Below are 20,420 nucleotides of genomic sequence, written 5' to 3' on the forward strand. Positions count from 1 at the left end.
AGGGGCGAAGGGGAGAGGGAGAACAGTCTGGCCTCAGCAGGGTGACGAGAAGAGGAGAGAGAAGAACTGCCTGGCCTCAGCAGGGTGACGAGAAGGGGAGAGAAGAAGAGGAGAGAGAAGAACTGTCTGGCCTCAGCAGGGTGACGAGAACGGGAGAGGCAGAACTGTCTGGTCTCAGCAGGGTGACGAGAAGGGGAGAGGGAGAACTGTCTGGCCTCAGCAGGGTGACGAGAAGGGGAGAGAGAAGAACTGTCTGGCCTCAGCAGGGTGACGAGAAGAGGAGAGAGAAGAACTGTCTCGCCTCAGCAGGGTGACGAGAAGGGGAGAGGCAGAACTGTCTGGCCTCAGCAGGGTGACGAGAAGGGGAGAGGGAGAACTGTCTGGCCTCAGCAGGGTGACGAGATGGGGAGAGGCAAGAACTGTCTGGCCTCAGCAGGGTGACGAGAAGGGGAGAGGGAGAACTGTCTGGCCTCAGCAGGGTGACGAGATGGGGAGAGGCAAGAACTGTCTGGCCTCAGCAGGGTGACGAGAAGGGGAGAGGGAGAACTGTCTGGCCTCAGCAGGGTGACGAGAAGGGGAGAGGGAGAACTGTCTGGCCTCAGCAGGGTGACGAGAAGGGGAGAGGGAGAACTGTCTGGCCTCAGCAGGGTGACGAGAAGGGGAGAGGCAAGAACTGTCTGGCCTCAGCAGGGTGACGAGAAGGGGAGAGGGAAGAACTGTCTGGCCTCAGCAGGGTGACGAGAAGGGGAGAGGGAGAACTGTCTGGCCTCAGCAGGGTGACGAGAAGGGGAGAGGCAAGAACTGTCTGGCCTCAGCAGGGTGACGAGAAGGGGAAAGAGAAGAACTGTCTGGCCTCAGCAGGGTGACGAGAAGGGGAGAGGGAAGAACTGTCTGGCCTCAGCAGGGTGACGAGAAGGGGAGAGGGAAGAACTGTCTGGCCTCAGCAGGGTGAAGAGAAGGGGAGAGGGAGAACTGTCTGGCCTCAGTAGGGTGACGAGAAGGGGAGAGGGTGAACTGTCTGGCCTCAGCAGGGTGACGAGAAGGGGAGAGGGTGAACTGTCTGGCTTCAGTAGGGTGACGAGAAGGGGAGAGGGTGAACTGTCTGGCTTCAGCAGGGTGACGAGAAGGGGAGAGGGAAGAACTGTCTGGCCTCAGCAGGGTGATGAGAAGGGGAGAGGGAGAACTGTCTGGCCTCAGCAGGGTGACGAGAAGGGGAGAGGGAAGAACTGTCTGGCCTCAGCAGGGTGACGAGAAGGGGAGAGGGAGAACAGTCTGGCCTCAGCAGGGTGACGAGAAGGGGAGAGGGGTGAACTGTCTGGCCTCAGCAGGGTGACGAGAAGGGGAGAGAGAAGAACTCGATTCTTCACAGTGGGGAGTGTAGAAGTGTGCCCTGTGTGTGTGTACGTTTCAGCGTTTCTGTGTCTATGAGAGTTTCGTTGTGTGGATGCGTTTCCTAGACCTAGACTTTCTGTCATTTGTTGTCACCAAATATCTGAGGAGCAGGACAGATTAGGGGTTTCCGTGGGGTCTGGGGGTTACGACACCATCTATAACAGCCTTATGACCTCCCTACGTCAGTTCAACGTCAAGGAGCAGGGCTGTGAAGGGCCGGCGTGACGTCCTAATGACCCGGAGGTCAGAGGGAAACAACTCCTCTATACATGGATCCTCTTCTAAAACTCTCACTGATGTGACCTCAGTGGAATGTCCCTTTGTGATTGGCTCAATGGGCAAACTTGACATGGTGACCCCGAGACACCAATCTCACTACAAGGGAACACGCAATTGCAAAATACACAGACACGAGTCTCTCTCTCTCTCTGCTCTCTCTCTGCTCTCTCTATCTCTGAGGTGGATGTCACCGATGAGTGACACCAAACGTGGCATTAGCACAGAGGGCTGATGTACTGGGACAGAAAGATGTTTCTCTCGGTTAATCGCTAGTAAATGCTTATAGTATGAAATAGATGCCTAACGATGCGATTGTCAACTGTGTCTTTGCCTTTCTTTCATTTCCTTCCCTTGGTTAGTGTTGATTATCTTCACTTAAATATTTTCAGAACTCTGCTAATTGTCTTTGACACCTTCTGTCACATACTGTTCTCCATTTAAAAGGGATTATGATATTTACATACCGGTAAACACTTTCAGATGTTTCAGATTCAGCAACACTGACACACAAACAATGGAATATTACAACTAGGATAAAAACCTGCTTTTGACGACAAACACAAACTATTTAATGGTAGGACTGAAACGCAATTGTCACTACAACAATGCGTCCTGTGAAAACACTTTCAGATCTTCAATTGAGCTCCACTTCTGCTCCTCACTTTAACTCCAATTTAATGGGCATTTTATGTGGATTTTAAATAAATAAAAGGAGAATTCACGATACGATTAAATTCAAACTTCAATAACCCCTGTATGGAGAGATTATTAGGAAAGGGGCAACCTCAAACCGATGATTCCACCACGGACCAAATCGGAAACGGAAAACCATTACTCTATTTGCCACCAAAACATTGCTCTCATATCCACTCCAAAACATCTGGAGCGATTGACACGCACCGCTAGTCTGTCTGCGTGTGAGGAATGAGAGTTGGGATGGTTACTAGGCGGCAGGTGATGAGATAGACGTGTTTTATAAAGGGCTCGGGAAATCAACCATGTCTTTGACACACACTGTAATCACAGATGATACCCTAGTTAGTGACTGGATACAGTGAGAATGAGTGGACTCTCTAGTGTCACAGAGATGAGGTTGGCTCACAACAATACCGAATATTTCTCATTGGACATAGTAGCCGACACAAAGGTGATATTAAAAACATGTGTTTTTCAACTCATACACCAAGTTAAAACATAGGCTACATATACAGTATGCTTTGTAAACAGGTAATGGTCTCAGTGTGTGTTTAGTAGTTTCAACCGATGACACCTCTTGGCATGGTAGTTAACTTCGCAGCTCCAAAGAGGCTAAATTGAACAGCAACTAAGGGGAATGGTGTCTCCAATTCTTCTTACAATCCCATCATTTCCACCAGATAATGGACATTCCAGTGGGTTAATTGAATTTTCTCCTCTTAAAAGTAGACGGTATATCAGTGAGTTAGATTTCAATAGAAAAGGAAAATGGTTTGGAGATTTCTAATCAGAGGAAACTGATGGGGCTGGATGATAAACTGATGGTATGAGCCAAACAGAGATTGAATCAGAGTTTTCCATTGGGGGTTTAATAGTTGATTAAGACCACAAATCTCTGTTGAATATCATCTGTGTCTTTTGTGATGAGGCAATAGAGGAATAAAAAATTACTAAATATAATACTTTTTAAAAACTCACTCAAATGGATTTCAGAATGTCCCACATACAATTAGTGTACAAAACATTACAAACACTTGCTCTTTCCATGACATAGACTGATCAGGTGAATCCAGGTGAAAGCTATGATCCCTTATTGATGCCACCTGTTAAATCCACTTCAATCAGTGTAGATGAAGGGGAGGAGACAGCTTAAAGAAGGATTTTTAAGCCTTGAGAAAACTGACACATGGATTGTGTATGAGTGTCATTCAGAGGGTGAATGGGCAAGACAAAATATTGAAGTGCCTTTGAACAGGGTATGGTAGTAGGTGCCAGGTGCACCGGTTTGTGTCAAGAACTGCAACACTGCTGGGTTTTTCACACTCAACAGTTTCCCGTGTGTATCAACAATGGTCCACCACCCAAAGTACAGTGAGGGAAAAAAGTATTTGATCCCCTGCTGATTTTGTACGTTTGCCCACTGACAAATAAATGATCAGTCTATAATTTTAATGATAGGTTTATTTCAACAATGAGAGACAGAATAAGAAAAAAATCCAGAAAAGCGCATGTCAAAAATGTTATAAATTGATTTGCATTTTAATGAGGGAAATAAGTATTTGATCCCCTCTCAATCAGAAAGATTTCTGGCTCCCAGGTGTCTTTTATACAGGTAACGAACTGAGATTAGGAGCACACTCTTAAAGGGAGTGCTCCTAATCTCAGTTTGTTACCTGTATAAAAGACAACTGTCCACAGAAGCAATCAATCAATCAGATTCCAAACTCTCCACCATGGCCAAGACCAAAGAGCTCTCCAAGGATGTCAGGGACAAGATTGTAGACCTACACAAGGCTGGAATGGGCTATAAGACCATCGCCAAGCAGCTTGGTGAGAAGGTGACAACAGTTGGTGCGATTATTCACAAAAGGAAGAAACACAAAAGAACTGTCAATCTCCCTCGGCCTGGGGCTCCATGCAAGATCTCACCTCGTGGAGTTGCAATGACCATGAGAACGGTGAGGAATCAGCCCAGAACTACACGGGAGGATCTTGTCAATGATCTCAAGGCAGCTGGGACCATAGTCACCAAGAAAACAATTGGTAACACACTACGCCGTGAAGGACTGAAATCCTGCAGCGCCCGCAAGGTCCTCCTGCTCAAGAAAGCACATATATATGCCCGTCTGAAGTTTGCCAATGAACATCTGAATGATTCAGAGGACAACTGGGTGAAAGTGTTGTGGTCAGATGAGACCAAAATGGAGCTCTTTGGCATCAACTCAACTCGCCGTGTTTGGAGGAGGAGGAATGCTGCCTATGACCCCAAGAACACCATCCCCACCGTCAAACATGGAGGTGGAAACATTATGCTTTGGGGTGTTTTTCTGCTAAGGGGACAGGACAACTTCACCGCATCAAAGGGACGATGGACGGGGCCATGTACCATCAAATCTTGGGTGAGAACCTCCTTCCCTCAGCCAGGGCATTGAAAATGGGTCGTGGATGGGTATTCCAGCATGACAATGACCCAAAACACACGGCCAAGGCAACAAAGGAGAAGCTCAAGAAGAAGCACATTAAGGTCCTGGAGTGGCCTAGCCAGTCTCCAGACCTTAATCCCATAGAAAATCTGTGGAGGGAGCTGAAGGTTCGAGTTGCCAAACGTCAGCCTCGAAACCTTAATGACTTGGAGAAGATCTGCAAAGAGGAGTGGGACAAAATCCCTCCTGAGATGTGTGCAAACCTGGTGGCCAACTACAAGAAACGTCTGACCTCTGTGATTGCCAACAAGGGTTTTGCCACTAAGTACTAAGTCATGTTTTGCAGAGGGGTCAAATACTTATTTCCCTCATTAAAATGCAAATCAATTTATAACATTTTTGACATGCGTTTTTCTGGATTCTTTTGTTGTTATTCTGTCTCTCACTGTTCAAATAAACCTACCATTAAAATTATAAACTGATCATTTATTTGTCGGTGGGCAAACGTACAAAATCAGCAGGGGATCAAATACTTTTTCCCCCTCACTGTATATCCAGCCAACTTGACACAACTGTGGAAAGCATTGGAGTCAACAGGGACCAGCATCCTTGTGGAAAGCTTTCGACACCTTGTAGAGTCAATGCCCTGACAAATTGAGGCTGTTCTGAGGCCAAAAGGGGGTGCAACTCAATATTAGGTCTGTTCGTAATGTTTTATACACTCAGTGTACAGTATGCTATGTAAACATGTAAAGGTCTGTGTGTTTAGTCGTTTCAACCAATGGCACCCATTTGCATGGTAGTTAAATGGATCGGACCCTTTTTTTCAATTTTTGTCTAAAATGACATACCCAAATCTAACTGCCTGTAGCTCAGGACCTGAAGCAAGGATATGCATATTCTTGATACCATTTGAAAGGAAACACTTTGAAGTTTGTGGAAATGTGAAATTAATGTTGGAGAATATAACACATTAGATCTGGTAAAAGAGAATACAAAGAAAAAAACATGCGCTTCCAATTTTTTTGGTTCCATCATCTTTGAAATGCACGTGGTCCCGTGTGGCTCAGTTGGTAGAGCATGGCGTTTGCAACGCCAGGGTTGTGGGTTCGATTCCCACGGGGGACCAGTACGGAATTTATTTTAATGAAATGTATGCATTCACTACTGTAAGTCGCTCTGGATAAGAGCGTCTGCTAAATTACTAAAATGTAAATGTATATCACATAGGAGTCTAGGCGCAATTTAGATTGTGGCCACTAGATGGCAGCAGTGTATGTGCAAAGTTTTAGACTGATCCAATGAATCATTGCATTTCTGTTAAAAATGTTGTATCAAGTCTGCCTAAATGTGCCGAATTGGTCAATTGATACATTTTGAAGTACATAACTATAGAGAACATACACAAATGATATTGTAATAAAAAATATGTTTACACACTCCCAGGAAGGTCATAAATGATGGATAATTAGCTTCCCTACAGAAAAGACACTAACCTTCACACATCTAGATGGGGGGCGGTAGACACAGCAGGGGTTTAAAATGTAGAACCCAGTTTCTACATTTGAATATAAAAATACATTTTACCAAACAAAACTATGCTTCATTTTATCTCTGGGACCCTCAGGATGACAAATTAGAGTAAGATTACTGAATGTAAGTACATTATTTACCTTCAGAGGTGAATGTATCAAACCAGTTGCTGTGATAAGTTTTTTTTTGTGCACTCTCCTCAAACAGTAGCATGGTATTTTTTCACTGTAATAGCTACTGTAAATTGGATAGCGTAGTTAGATTAACAAGAATTTAAGCTTTCTGCCCACATAAAACGTCTATGTCCTGGGAAATGTTCTTGTTACTTACGTCGTTCTAATCACATTAGCTCAACCGTCCCGCGGGGGGGGGACTGATCCCTTTGAGGTTAACTTCATGATTCCAAAGAGGCTAAACTGAGCAGCAATAAAAGGGTATGGTTTGTGTTAGATGCCTTCAAGCTCCAATTCTTCATACAATCCCATCATTTCCACCAGATAATGGACATTCCAGTGGTTTAATTGAATTTTCTCCTCATAAAAGTAGACTTTATATCAGTGAGTTAGATTTCAATAGAAAAGGAAAATGGTTTGTAGATTTCTAATCAGAGGAAACTGATGGGGCTGGATGATAAACTGATGGTATGAGCCAAACAGAGATTGAATCAGAGTTTTCCATTGGGGGTTTAATAGTTGATTAAGACCACAAATCTCTGTTGAATATCATCTGTGTCTTTTGTGATGAGGCAATATAGATGGCTCATGTAGAGGATGATGTCAGAATGTCCCCATATTCAAATACACTGTATTAATCCCAAAATTATAGGAAATGCTTAAAGTTTAAACAAGACATTTTTGGGCAAAAACATAACAGTATCAAGTCCCCCTCTCTCCCACTGACCTGCTGTTCGTATTTCTGTTTGAGCTCCTCCACTTGGTAGGAGAACTCCTTGGCCTGTTTCTCTCTTAGGGACTTGGAGCGGGTCAGATCCTCCTCCACCTTATCCATCTACAGAAGGAGGGAGAGAAAGATCACTCTGTGATTCTCAATGACAATAGCAACATATGTTCCATGCACAGAGAGGGCGAGAGAAACCTAATGTAATGAAAGATGTAATGAAAGTAATGAAAGAGGTTACTCGGTGACATCCTGGCACAGACAACTGTCATTTACATAGAAAAGGAGAGATGGAATCTTTCCCAATGACTTATCTACAGACAGGTGAGAGAATGGCACTATGGCAATACGTTGTGATTAATCCTGTTATTATGTGAAAACATCCTTTGATGAGCGACAGTTTCTGTTCCACATGGTGCGGTGTGTCTTTATATTCTACACTCACAATAGGGCAGTTAATTTTCTTTAAACGGCATCCAGCAGAGTGCAAGCTTTTAACATGAGCAGTAATCCATTTAGACACAACCCTATCGATACAGTTTAACACCAACATAACACTCACACAGAGACAGACAGAGAGACAGACAGAGAGACAGACAGAGAGACAGACAGAGGACAGACAGAGGACAGACAGAGGACAGACAGAGGACAGACTTAAGATGCTTTCTTATATTCTTAAAGATAGGGCAAAATGGAGATAGAAAGAGATGTAGAGAGATGGATGAGAGAAAAAGCGAGAGGGGGGAGGATGCAGAGAAGATTGATGCTCTCTCATGACTTTGATGTGAGACGAGGATAGAGAGAGATGGAAGATCGGGAGTCCAGGGGATCGCTGGGGAGAGGAGGAGGAGAGTAAAAGGAGAGAGAAGGATAGGGGGAAGAGGAGGAGTGTGACTGCCCATGGTGCTGTCAGTTAGGCCTACTGTATGTCTATTCTATGATATTCCCACCCACACCATGCCAATAAGTTCCATGTTAAAGGCCAACAGTAACATACTAATTAGCGCAGAACATCTCCACTGTTCACAATGAAACACGTGCTCTGTCAATGAAGCCCACACACACACTCTGCGCAGAAGTGCTCACACTCTGTAGTTCTCTCTCACATAGTTTACAGCTAAGTCTGCATCGATTAGTTATCTCTCAATAATCCACAGCCCACATTCTGCCAAGTGTTAAACAGCGGCCCAGTGAAATAGACTAATTACTCCATCACTCCACTGTTTAGAGACGCGTCCTCTGTGACGGCATCTAACATCAATACCATCCGGTCCACTCCACATCCATACCACCCGGCCCACTCCACATCAGTACCACCCGGCCCACTCCACATCAGTACCACCCGGCCCACTCCACATCAGTACCACCCGGCCCACTCCACATCAGTACCACCCGGCCCACTCCACATCAGTACCACCCGGCCCACTCCACATCAGTACCACCCGGCCCACTCCACATCAGTACCACCTGGCCCACTCCACAAAGTCAAGGGCTTTAGTGATAGAACTAAACACTGTATGATTGTTAACTCAGGCCACTTTAAATTGTTCATTAAAATGATATGGCTGTAAGAGTCACAGAGTGAGATTGAAATTTATGGGAACATAGAATCATTCTTTGCTTTCCTCATATTTTGCCACCTAGCACTCTGTGAAGATAATATAGCTAATCACAAATAGAGGGCCTTTAAAGGAACATGTTTAAATCAGCTGTGAGAAAGAGGGAATGAGAGAGAGAGAATGAGAGAGAGGGAAAGAGAAAGAGAGCATGAACGAGAGAGAGAGAGCAAGAAGGAGAGAGAAAGAGAGGGAGAGAATGAGAGACAGAGGAATCTGTGTGCAGCCAGCATGGCGCCCCTGTGCATCTGTGGCCAGGCTGTGTCTCCCTAACTCAGAGAAGTGTGTGTGTGTGTGTGTGTGTGTGTGTGTGTGTGTGTGTGTGTGTGTGTGTGTGAGAGAGACGGGCCTGTAGTCATCGGCATTGTCTTGGTTTGATCACTGTCTGTTTGTCATCCAGCCTCCACTCTCTGTGTTGACGAGATAGGAAAGAGGGGACAGGGGAAGTGTGTGAGTGGGCACGCTAGGGTCAGAGACGATGGACTACAAAGCTGACAACCAACACCAGCGTGCTGGAGGAGGCCAAAATAAACAGCATCACCACTAAAGGTGGTTAGAGCATTGGGCCAGTAACCGAAAGGATGATGGATCCAATCTCCAAGCTGACAAGGTAAAACTCTGTCCTTCTGCCCATGAACAAGACAGTTAACCCACTGTTCCCAGGTAGGCCGTCATTGTAAATAACAATTTGTTCTTAACTGACTTGCCTAGTTAAATAAAGGTTAAATAAAATACAAATAAAAATATATATTACAACCCCAACTCTAATTGGACAGGTCATGTGATCCGGATGCCCAACTCACGCCTCCCAAAACAGATCATGTACTTCCAGTTGAAGGAAAGTCAGCGAGCCCTTGGCGGACAAAGGAAACACTACAAAGACAACATCAATACAAACCTTCAGAAATTATACATCCCCTCCAACAACTGGAAGGACACTCCACTAAACAGACAACTGGAAGGACACTGCAAAACGTCCCTTTTCCAGGACCCTGTCTTTCAAAGATCATTCGTAAAAATGGAAATAACTTCACAGATCTTCATTGTAAAGGGTTTATACACTGTTTCCCATGCTTGTTCAATGAACCATTAATGAACATGCACCTGTGGAACGGTCGTTAAGACACTAACAGCTTACAGACGGTAGGCAATTAAGGTCACAGTTATGAAAACTTAGGACACTAAAGGATGTCTTTCTACTGACTCCGAAAAATACCAAAAGAAAGATGACCAGGGACAAATTGCAATGTCCGTACTGTGAGACGCCTAAGACAGCACTACAGGGAGACAGGACGGACAGCTGATCGTCCTCACAGTTGGCAGACCACGTGTAACAAAACCTGCACTGGATCGGTATATCCGAAAATAACACCTGAAGGACAGGTACAGGATGTCAACAACAACTGCCTGAGTTACACCAGGAACGCACAATCCCTCCATCAGTGCTCAGACTGTCCGCAATAGGCTGAGAGAAGCTGGACTGAGGGCTTGTAGGCCTGTTGTAAGGCAGGTCCTTACCAGACATCACCGACAACAACGTCGCCTATGGGCACAAACCCACCGTCGCTGGACCAGACAGGACTGGCAAAAAGTGCTCTTCACTGACGAGTCACGGATTTGTCTTACCAGGGGTGATGGTCGGATTCGCGTTTATCGTCGAAGGAATGAGCGTTACACCGAGGCCTGTACTCTGGAGCGGGATCGATTTGGAGGTGGAGGGTCCGTCATGGTCTGGGGCAGTGTGTCACAGCATCATCAGACTGAGCTTGTTGTCATTGCAGGCAATCTCAATGCTGTGCGTTACAGGGAAGACATCCTCCTCCCTTCATGTGGTACCCTTCCTGCAGGCTCATCCTGAGATGACCCTCCAGCATGACAATGCCACCAGCCATACTGCTCGTTCTGTGCGTGATTTCCTGCAAGACAGGAATGTGCCAGCGAAGAGCCTGGATCTCAATCCCATTGAGCACGTCTGGGATGTGCTGGATCGGAGGGTGAGGGCTAGGGCCATTCCCCCCAGCAATGTCTGGGAACTTGCAGGTGCCTTGGTGGAAGAGTGGGGTAACATCTCACAGCAAGAACTGACAAATCTGGTGCAGTCCATGAGGAGGAGATGAACTGCAGTGCTTAATGCAGCTGGTGGCTACACCAGATACTGACCGTTACTTTTGATTTTGACCCCCCCTTTGTTCAGGGACACATTATTCAATTTCTGTTAGTCACATGTATGTGGAACTTGTTCAGTTTATGTCTCAGTTGTTGAATCTTGTAATGTTCATAGAAATATTTACACATGTTAAGTTTGCTGAAAATAAACGCAGTTGACAGTGAGAGGTTTCTTTTTTTGCTGAGTTTAGTACTATCAGTATGTTACCTGTAGTTTCATGTAGTATTATCAGTATGTTACCTGTAGTTTCATGTAGTATTATCAGTATGTTACCTGTAGTTTCATGTAGTATTATCAGTATGTTACCTGTAGTTTCATGTAGTATTATTAGCATGTTACCTGTAGTATTATCAGCATGTTACCTGTAGTTTCATGTAGTATTATCAGTATGTTACCTGTAGTATTGTCAGCATGTTACCTGTAGTTTCATGTAGTATTATCAGCATGTTACCTGTAGTTTCATGTAGTATTATCAGTATGTTACCTGTAGTTTCATGTAGTATTATCAGTATGTTACCTGTAGTTTCATGTAGTATTATCAGTATGTTACCTGTAGTTTCATGTAGTATTATCAGTATGTTACCTGTAGTTTCATGTAGTATTATTAGCATGTTACCTGTAGTATTATCAGCATGTTACCTGTAGTTTCATGTAGTATTATCAGTATGTTACCTGTAGTATTGTCAGCATGTTACCTGTAGTTTCATGTAGTATTATCAGCATGTTACCTGTAGCTTCATGTAGTATTATCAGCATGTTACCTGTAGCGTCATGTAGTATTATCAGCATGTTACCTGTAGCGTCATGTAGTATTATCAGCATGTTACCTGTAGCTTCATGTAGTATTATCAGCATGTTACCTGTAGCTTCATGTAGTATTATCAGCATGTTACCTGTAGCTTCATGTAGTATTATCAGCATGTTACCTGTAGCTTCATGTAGTATTATCAGCATGTTACCTGTAGCTTCATGTAGTATTATCAGCATGTTACCTGTAGCTTCATGTAGTATTATCAGCATGTTACCTGTAGCTTCATGTAGTATTATCAGCATGTTACCTGTAGCTTCATGTAGTATTATCAGCATGTTACCTGTAGCTTCATGTAGTATTATCAGCATGTTACCTGTAGCTTCATGTAGTATTATCAGCATGTTACCTGTAGCTTCATGTAGTATTATCAGCATGTTACCTGTAGCTTCATGTAATATTATCAGCATGTTACCTGTAGTTTCATGTTAGCGTAGGTCTTCTCTGAGCTGATCTCTACTTGCTTCTTAAAGTGTTCCAGAGCATTCTCCGCCTGCTGGGTCTGCTGCCGCTGACACTCCCTCTCACGTCCCATCTGCTCCTCCTTCTCCCTGAAACACATACACACATTAACACTGTGCCTAAGGAAGCGAAGGTAACCTGCCTATATGATTACCGCCCCGTGGCACTCACGTCGGTAGCCATGAAGAGCTTTGAAAGGCTGGTCATGGCTCACATCAACAGCATCTTCCCGGACACCCTAGACCCACTCCAATTCGCATACCGCCCCAACAGATGCACAGATGACGCAATCTCAATCACACTCCACACTGCCCTTTCCCACCTGGACAAAAGGAACACCTATGTGAGAATGCTGTTCATTGACTACAGCTCAGCGTTCAACAGCATAGTGCCCATAAAGCTCATCACCCTGGAACTAAACACCTCCCTCTGCAACTGGATCCTGGACTTCCTGACGGGCGCACCCAGGTGGTAAGAGTAGGCAACAACACATCTGCCATGCTGATCTTTAACACTGGGGCCCCTCAGGGGTGTGTACTTAGTCCCCTCCTGTATTCCCTGATCACCCACGACTGCGTGGCCAAACACGACTCCAACACCATCATTAACTTTGCTGACAACACAACAGTGGTAGGACTGATCACCGACATCGATGAGACGCCCTATAGGGAGGAGGTCAGAGAACTGGCAGGACAACAACCTCTCCCTCAATGTGAGCAAGACAAAGAAACTGATCATGGATTACAGGAAAAGGCGGGCCGAACAGGCCCACATTAACATCGACAGGGCTGTAGTGGAGCGGGTCGCGAGTTTCAAGTTCCTTGGTGTTCACATCACCAACAAACTATCATGGTCCAAACATACCAAGACAGTCGTGAAGAGGGCACGAGAAAACCTTTTCCCCCTCAGGAGACTGAAAAGATTTGGCATGGGTCCCCAGATTCTCAAAAGGTTCTAAAAGGTGCACCATCGAGAGCATCCTGACCAGTTATATCACTGCCTGGTATGGCAACTGCTCGGCATCTGACTGCAAGGTACTACAGAGGGTAGTGCAAACGGCCCAGTACATCACTGGGGCCAAGCTTCCTGCCATCCAGGACCTATATAATAGGCGGTGTCAGAGCAAAGCCCATAAAATTGTCAGAGACTCCAGTCACCCAAGTTATAGACTGTTCTCTCTGCTACCCAACAGCAAGCGGTACTGGAGCTCCAAGTCTAGGACCTAAAGGCTCCTTAACCTGTTGGGGATAGGGGGCAGTATTTACACGGCCGGATAAAAAACTTACCCGATTTAATCTGGTTACTACTCCTGCCCAGTAACTAGAATATGCATATAATTGTTTGATTTGGATAGAAAACACCCTAAAGTTTCTAAAACTGTTTGAATGGTGTCTGTGAGTATAACAGAACTCATTTGGCAGGCCAAAACCTGAGAAGATTCCAAACATGAAGCGCTCTCTCTGACTATTTCTTGATCGTCTCTATCCAAAACAGGGGATCTCTGGCATAACGTGACATTTTCTAACGCTCCCATAGGCTCTCAGAAGGCGCCAGAACGTTGAATGGTGACTTTGCAGGCCATGGCAGAAAAACTGTAGCGCATTTGGATAGTGGTCGATCTGAGAACAATGAGACTGGGGGCGCGTGCACGAGCCGACACCATGTTTTTATTTTTTCGTCTTTGAACGAAAACAGGGTTTCCCGGTCGGAATATTATCGCTTTTTTACGAGAAAAATCGCATAAAAATGGATATTAAACAGCGTTTGACATGCTTCGAAGTACGGTAATGGAATATTTTGAATTTCTTTGTCACGAAACGCGCCGGGCATGTCACCCTTCTTTACCCTTCGGATAGTGTCTTGAACGCACGAACAAAACGCCGCTATTTGGATATAACTATGGATTATTTGGAACCAAACCAACATTTGTTATTGAAGTAGAAGTCCTGAGAGTGCATTCTGACGAAGAACAGCAAAGGTAATCCAATTTTTCTTATAGTAAATCTGAGTTTGGTGAGTACCACACTTGGTGGGTGTCAAAATAGCTAGCCCGTGATGGCCGGGCTATCTACTCAGAATATTGCAAAATGTGCTTTCACCGAAAAGCTATTTTAAAATCGGACACCGCGATTGCATAAAGGACTTCTGTATCTATAATTCTTAAAATAATTGTTATGTTTTTTGTGAACGTTTATCATGAGTAATTTAGTAAATTCACCGGAAGTGTTCGGTGGGAATGCTAGTCACATGCTAGTCACATGCTAATGTAAAAAGCTGGTTTTTGATATAAATATGAACTTGATTGAACAAAACATGCATGTATTGTATAACATAATGTCCTAGGAGTGTCATCTGATGAAGATCATCAAAGGTTAGTGCTGCATTTAGCTGTGGTTTTGGTTTTTGTGACATTATATGCTAGCTTGAAAAATGGGTGTCTGATTATTTCTGGCTGGGTACTCTGCTGACTTAATCTAATGTTTTGCTTTCGTTGTAAAGCCTTTTTGAAATCGGACAGTGTGGTTAGATTAACGAGAGTCTTGTCTTTAAAATGGTGTAAAATAGTCATATGTTTGAGAAATAGAAGTAATAGCATTTCTAAGGTATTTGAATATCGCGCCACGGGATTCCACTGGCTGTTGAGCAAGCGTCCCACCTAGCCCATAGAGGTTAACAGCTTCTAACCCCAAGCCATAAGACCGCTGAACAATTCATAAAATCGCCACCGGACAATATACATGACCCCCCACCCTTTGTACACTAGCTGTTTGTTTGTTACCTATGCATAGTCACTTCGCCCCCACCTACCTATACAGATTACCTCAACTAGCCTGTACCCCCGCACACTGACTGGGTACCGGTGCCCCCTGTATATAGCATCGTTATTGTTATTCTTATTGTGTTACTTTTATTATTACTTTTTACTTTAGTCTACTTGGTAAATGTTTTCTTAACTCTTCTTGAACTGCACTGTTGGTTAAGGGCTTGTAAGTAAGCATTTCACGGTAAAGTCTACACTTGTTGTATTTAGCGCATGTGACAAATAACATTTGATTTGATACATTAATACACACACACAAAAACATGAACACACACACACTAGAGGTCGACCGATTAATCGGAATGGCCGATTAATTAGGGCCGATTTCAAGTTTTCATATCAATCGATAATTGGTATTTTTGGCCACCGATTTGCCGATTTTTTAAATATTTTTTATATTTATAACTAGGAAAGTTAGTTAAGAACACATTCTTATTTTCAATGACGGCCTAGGAACGGTGGGTTAACTGCCTTGTTCAGGGGCAGAACGACAGATTTTTACCTTGTCAGCTTGGGGATTCAATCTTGCAACCTTACGGTTAACTAGTCCAACGCTCTAACCACCTGCTTTACATTGCACTCCACAAGGAGCCTGCCTGTTACGCGAATGCAGTAAGAAGACAAGGTAAGTTGCTAGCTAGCATTAAACTTATCTTCTAAAAAACAATCAATCATAATCACTAGTTAAACTAGTAATATCATCAACCATGTGTAGTTATCTAGCCTGTCCTGCGTTGCATATAATCGATGCGGTGCGCGTTCGCGAAAAAGGTTGCTCCAACTTGTACCTAACCATAAACATCAATGTCTTTCTTAAAAATCAATACACAAGTATATATTTTTAAATCTGCATATTTAGTTAATATTGCCTGCTAACATGAATTTATTTTAACTAGGGAAAATGTGTCACCTCTGCAACAGAGTCAGGGTATATGCAGCAGTTTGGGCCACCTGGCTCGTTGCGAACTGTGTGAATACTATTTCTTCCTAACAAAGACAGCCAACTTCGCCAAACGGGGGATGATTTAACAAAAGCGCATTTGCGAAAAAAGCCCAATCGTTGCACGACTGTACCTAACCATAAACATCAATGCCTTTCTTAAAATCAATACACAGAAGTACATATTTTTAAACCTGCATATTTAGCTCAAAGAAATCCAGGTTAGCAGGCAATATTAACCAGGTGAAATTGTGTCACTTCTCTTCCGTTCATTACATGCAGAGTCAGGGTATATGCAACAGTTTGGGCCGCCTGGCTCGTTGCGAACTAATTTGCCAGAATTGTACGTAATTATGACATAACATTGAAGGTTGTGCAATGTAACAGGAATATTTAGACTTATGGATGCCACCCGTTAGATAAAATACGGAACGGTTCCGTATTTCACTGAAAGAATAAACGTGATAGTTTCCGGATTCGACCATATTAATGACCTAAGGCTCGTGTTTCTGTGTGTTATTATGTTATAATTAAGTCTATGATTTGACAGAGCAGTCTGACTGAGCGGTGGTAGGCAGCAGCAGGCTCGTAAGAGTTCATTCAAAACAGCACTTTACTGCGTTTTGCCAGCAGCTCTTCGCAATGCATTGTGCTGTTTATAACTTCAAGCCTGTCAACTCCCAAGATTAGGCTGGTGTAACCGATGTGAAATAGCTAGCTAGTTAGCCGGGTGCGCGCTAATAGCGTTTCAAACGTCACTCGCTCTGAGACTTGGAGTAGTTGTTTCCCTTGCTCTGCATGGGTAACGCTGCTTCGAGGGTAGCTGTTGTCGATGTGTTCCTGGTTCAAGCCCAGGTAGGAGCGAGGAGAGGGACGGAAGCTATACTGTTACACTGGCAATACTAAAGTGCCTATAAGAACATCCAATAGTCAAAGGTATATGAAATACAAATCGTATAGAGAGAAATAGTCCTATAATTCCTATAATAACTACAACCTAAAACTTCTTACCTGGGAATATTGAAGACTCATGTTAAAAGGAACCACCAGCTTTCATATGTTCTCATGTTCTGAGCAAGGAACTTAAACGTTAGCTTTGTTACATGGCACATATTGCACTTTTACTTTCTTCTCCAACACTTTGTTTTTGCATTATTTAAACCAAATTGAACATGTTTCATTATACATTTGAGGCTAAATTAATTTTTTTGATGTATTATATTAAGTTAAAATAAGTTTTCATTCAGTATTGTTGTAATTGTCATTATTACAAATATTTGTTTTTATTTTATTATTTTTTTTTTAAATTATTCTTTTTTTAAAATGTATTATTATGATTCGTTTTTTTATTTATTAAATCGGCCGATTAATCGGCATCGGCCTTTTCGGTCCTCCAATAATCGGTATCGGCCTTTTCGGTCCTCCAATAATCGGTATCGGCGTCGGAAAAGCATAATCGATCGACCTCTAACACACACACACACACATTAATACATATACACACAGTAATACACACACACACACAAATGATAAAAGACAAAGTGATACATAAAAATATAAGGAGTTTGTATTTTCTCTGTAATATGATTGATTTTGTTCACCGCAAAACCCTCTGCTGTCCATCACTTCTCAGTTCAAACCTTTAATGGTTGTGTAGCAGAAGTGAAGGTTGGAGTGATAACTCAGCAAACAAGGGCTTTGTTTATGGGTGTGTGTGTGTGTGTGTGTGTGTGTGTGTGTGTGTGTGTGTGTGTGTGTGTGTGTGTGTGTCAGCAATATAGGGAGTCCCAGCATAAAGAGCTGTCAGAGCAGAGACAGTCTTCAAGTCAGGATCACACAATGCTACACCGCAACTGTCAAACCTGCCTTCAGAGCATGTCTAGTGTGTGTGTGTGTGTGTGTGTGTTGGAATGGATGGAAGTGAGGGAATAAGATTCCCTTTGGTCAGGAGACAGACACAAACTCAGACTAAGTAACACACAGACTGAAGTATCAGACAAGAAACAACACTGAGAAGTCAAACAGGAGTGACACACATAGCCCTTTACACTCCTGAACTTTATACATTAAATACACAGAATTAAACATTTCATTTCAGGACAGAATAATACTCTGACCCTCTGGGTCCTGGTCTAAAGTAGTGCAGTGTGTAGGGAACAGGGTGCCATGGTCTAAAGTAGTGCAGTGTGTAGGGAACAGGGTGCCATTGGTCTAAAGTAGTGCAGTGTGTAGGGAACAGGGTGCCATTGGTCTAAAGTAGTGCAGTGTGTAGGGAACAGAGTGTCATTGGGACGAGGTCTATGTCTAATGCTCAGAGTGAAGACGAGTCATTGGTCACTGCCAGACACCCACACAAGTGTGTGTGGACGTGTTTTGTAATGTTCTGGGAATAGAACAGACAGAAAAGGAGAAACATTATTTCTTCCCTCACCACTGCCTTCCTAATTTACCGCACCACCAGACAGTCAGATAATAATAACAACAACAACGGGGGAAAGGAGGCAACGAAAAAAGAAAGAAAATAGTAAAAGAAGATGTTTTTTCCTCCTCTTTATAGCGTTCCTCTGTCTCTTTGTAATTTTGGTCTCTCTCATGTTGGACATCAAAGATGGCAGAAATTGTTTTTTCCCCCGCCGTTGTGTACTCTGTAATTATTAATCAGGCAGGCAATATGACTGGCTTCAGGGTGCTGTGCAAAGCAGCCAGACACAAAAGGATGTGAAAAAAAGTCGCGCAGAAAAGACGGGAGGAAAAGAGAGAGGTAAACAGTGAGAAGGAAAGGATGTGACAGAAATAGCAGGTTTAACTTCTTTGAAACTTTCAAATAAGGAGGAAGACAGAAGTTGGGTGTGTTGAGAGTGTGAGAAGTGTTGTCACTCCGAGCCCGTTTGTGTGCGTGTGCATGTGTGTGGGCGTGTGTGTGTGTGCGTGTGAGTGTGCATGTGAGTGTGTGCGTATGAATGTGAGTGTGCATGTGTGAGTGTAATAAGCATGTATTTAACACTTGACAGTTGTATATAGATGAACGCATGAGGCCATCTGAGGAAGTGAGAGTGACCATATGTATGTATGTATGTGTGTGTGTGTGTGTGTGTGTGTGTGTGTGTGTGTGTGTGTGTGTGTGTGTGTGTGTGTGTGTGTGTGTGTGTGTGTGTGTGTATGATGACCATGTGTGTGTGGGCCTAAATATGTATCTGGGAGTGTGTGAGACAGGGAGCAGCAGTCAGTCAGTCACCATCAATCACAGAGAAAGGGGTGAGATGAGAGGGCAGAGAGAAGACGGAGGGAGGCCTGGTGGAGAGAAGGAGAAGGAGGAGAAGAAAGAGGGGGATGCCAGCTCCTCGGTGGCCCACGGCTTTAAATGGCTTCTGGTCAGAGAAGTGGAAGGAGAGGAGAATCAAATTAGAGATGTGCCATCCTCTCATCCCTCCATCTTAAAGGGATAAAAAGAGGGGGAAAGAGAGGGAGAGGAAGAGGAAGAGCGTGAGTGTCTTAAGGATGACAGGGCTTCCTCCTAGCCGCATGCCAGACAGGAGGCTCCAGAGCTCCCGTCTTTTTCCAGACCTCTGAAACCACACGACGCCTTGTCTCACACACACCCATAGACGTGCACATACACACATAGTGTATGCCTCACACACACCCATAGACGTGCACATACACATACTGTATGCCTCACACACACCCATACACGTGCACACACACATATTGGATGCCTCACACACACCCATAGACGTGCACATACACACATACTGTATGCCTCACACACACCCATACACGTGCACATACACACATATTGTATGCCTCACACACCCATACACGTGCACATACACACATACTGTATGCCTCACACACCCATACACGTGCACATACACACATACTGTATGCCTCACATACACGTGCTCACACACAATGCCTCCCCTCAAGCAGAACTGCAAGAGACCAGTAACTGACTGTCTGAGAGGCCTGTATGCAGACAGTAGAGCAGGAGGGTAATGGTGATGGTGTGTGTGTGTGGGTTAAGATACAGGCCTGTTGTTGGGCAGATCAGGCTAAAGGCCTGTGTGATATAGAGTTCACCACTCCACCTCAGCCTCAGTGCTAACTGTGAATAAAGGTGCACCACAGGGATGACTTCCAACTCCCATGCTGTTTATTATGTATAAAAACAACTGTACAAGCCACAGCCCCAACTAGTCAATGGCAACTAGGGAACAAGATAACTTGCCATACATCCCGTCTTTGCTTCATTGCAGCGCCTATAGAAAGAGGAGGAGGCTATTGAGATGCCTGTAACAGTCACTGGAGACCGCATGTAAATAGTTGCAGATGCAGCTCTATGGAACAGCAGAGGGAGGACCAGCAGAGGGAGGGGAGGAACAGCAG

The 20,420-nt window shown here is 44.1% G+C and overlaps 1 protein-coding gene across 2 annotated transcripts in view; it reads right to left on the bottom strand.

Annotated features, from left to right (window-relative positions):
- Nucleotides 1–20,420, bottom strand: part of cep112 (centrosomal protein 112) — a 192,122-nt gene that overhangs the window by 91,902 nt on the left and 79,800 nt on the right. For both annotated transcript variants that reach the window (XM_045720004.1, XM_045720003.1), the window contains 2 exons: nucleotides 12,227–12,362; nucleotides 7,224–7,331 (listed from right to left, as the gene is read on the bottom strand). In XM_045720004.1, coding sequence (XP_045575960.1) covers nucleotides 7,224–7,331; nucleotides 12,227–12,362 — 244 coding nt within the window. The remainder of the gene's footprint in view (nucleotides 1–7,223; nucleotides 7,332–12,226; nucleotides 12,363–20,420) is intronic.

Source organism: Salmo salar, chromosome ssa06 (assembly GCF_905237065.1).
Source record: "Salmo salar chromosome ssa06, Ssal_v3.1, whole genome shotgun sequence".
Taxonomy (NCBI): domain Eukaryota; kingdom Metazoa; phylum Chordata; class Actinopteri; order Salmoniformes; family Salmonidae; genus Salmo; species Salmo salar.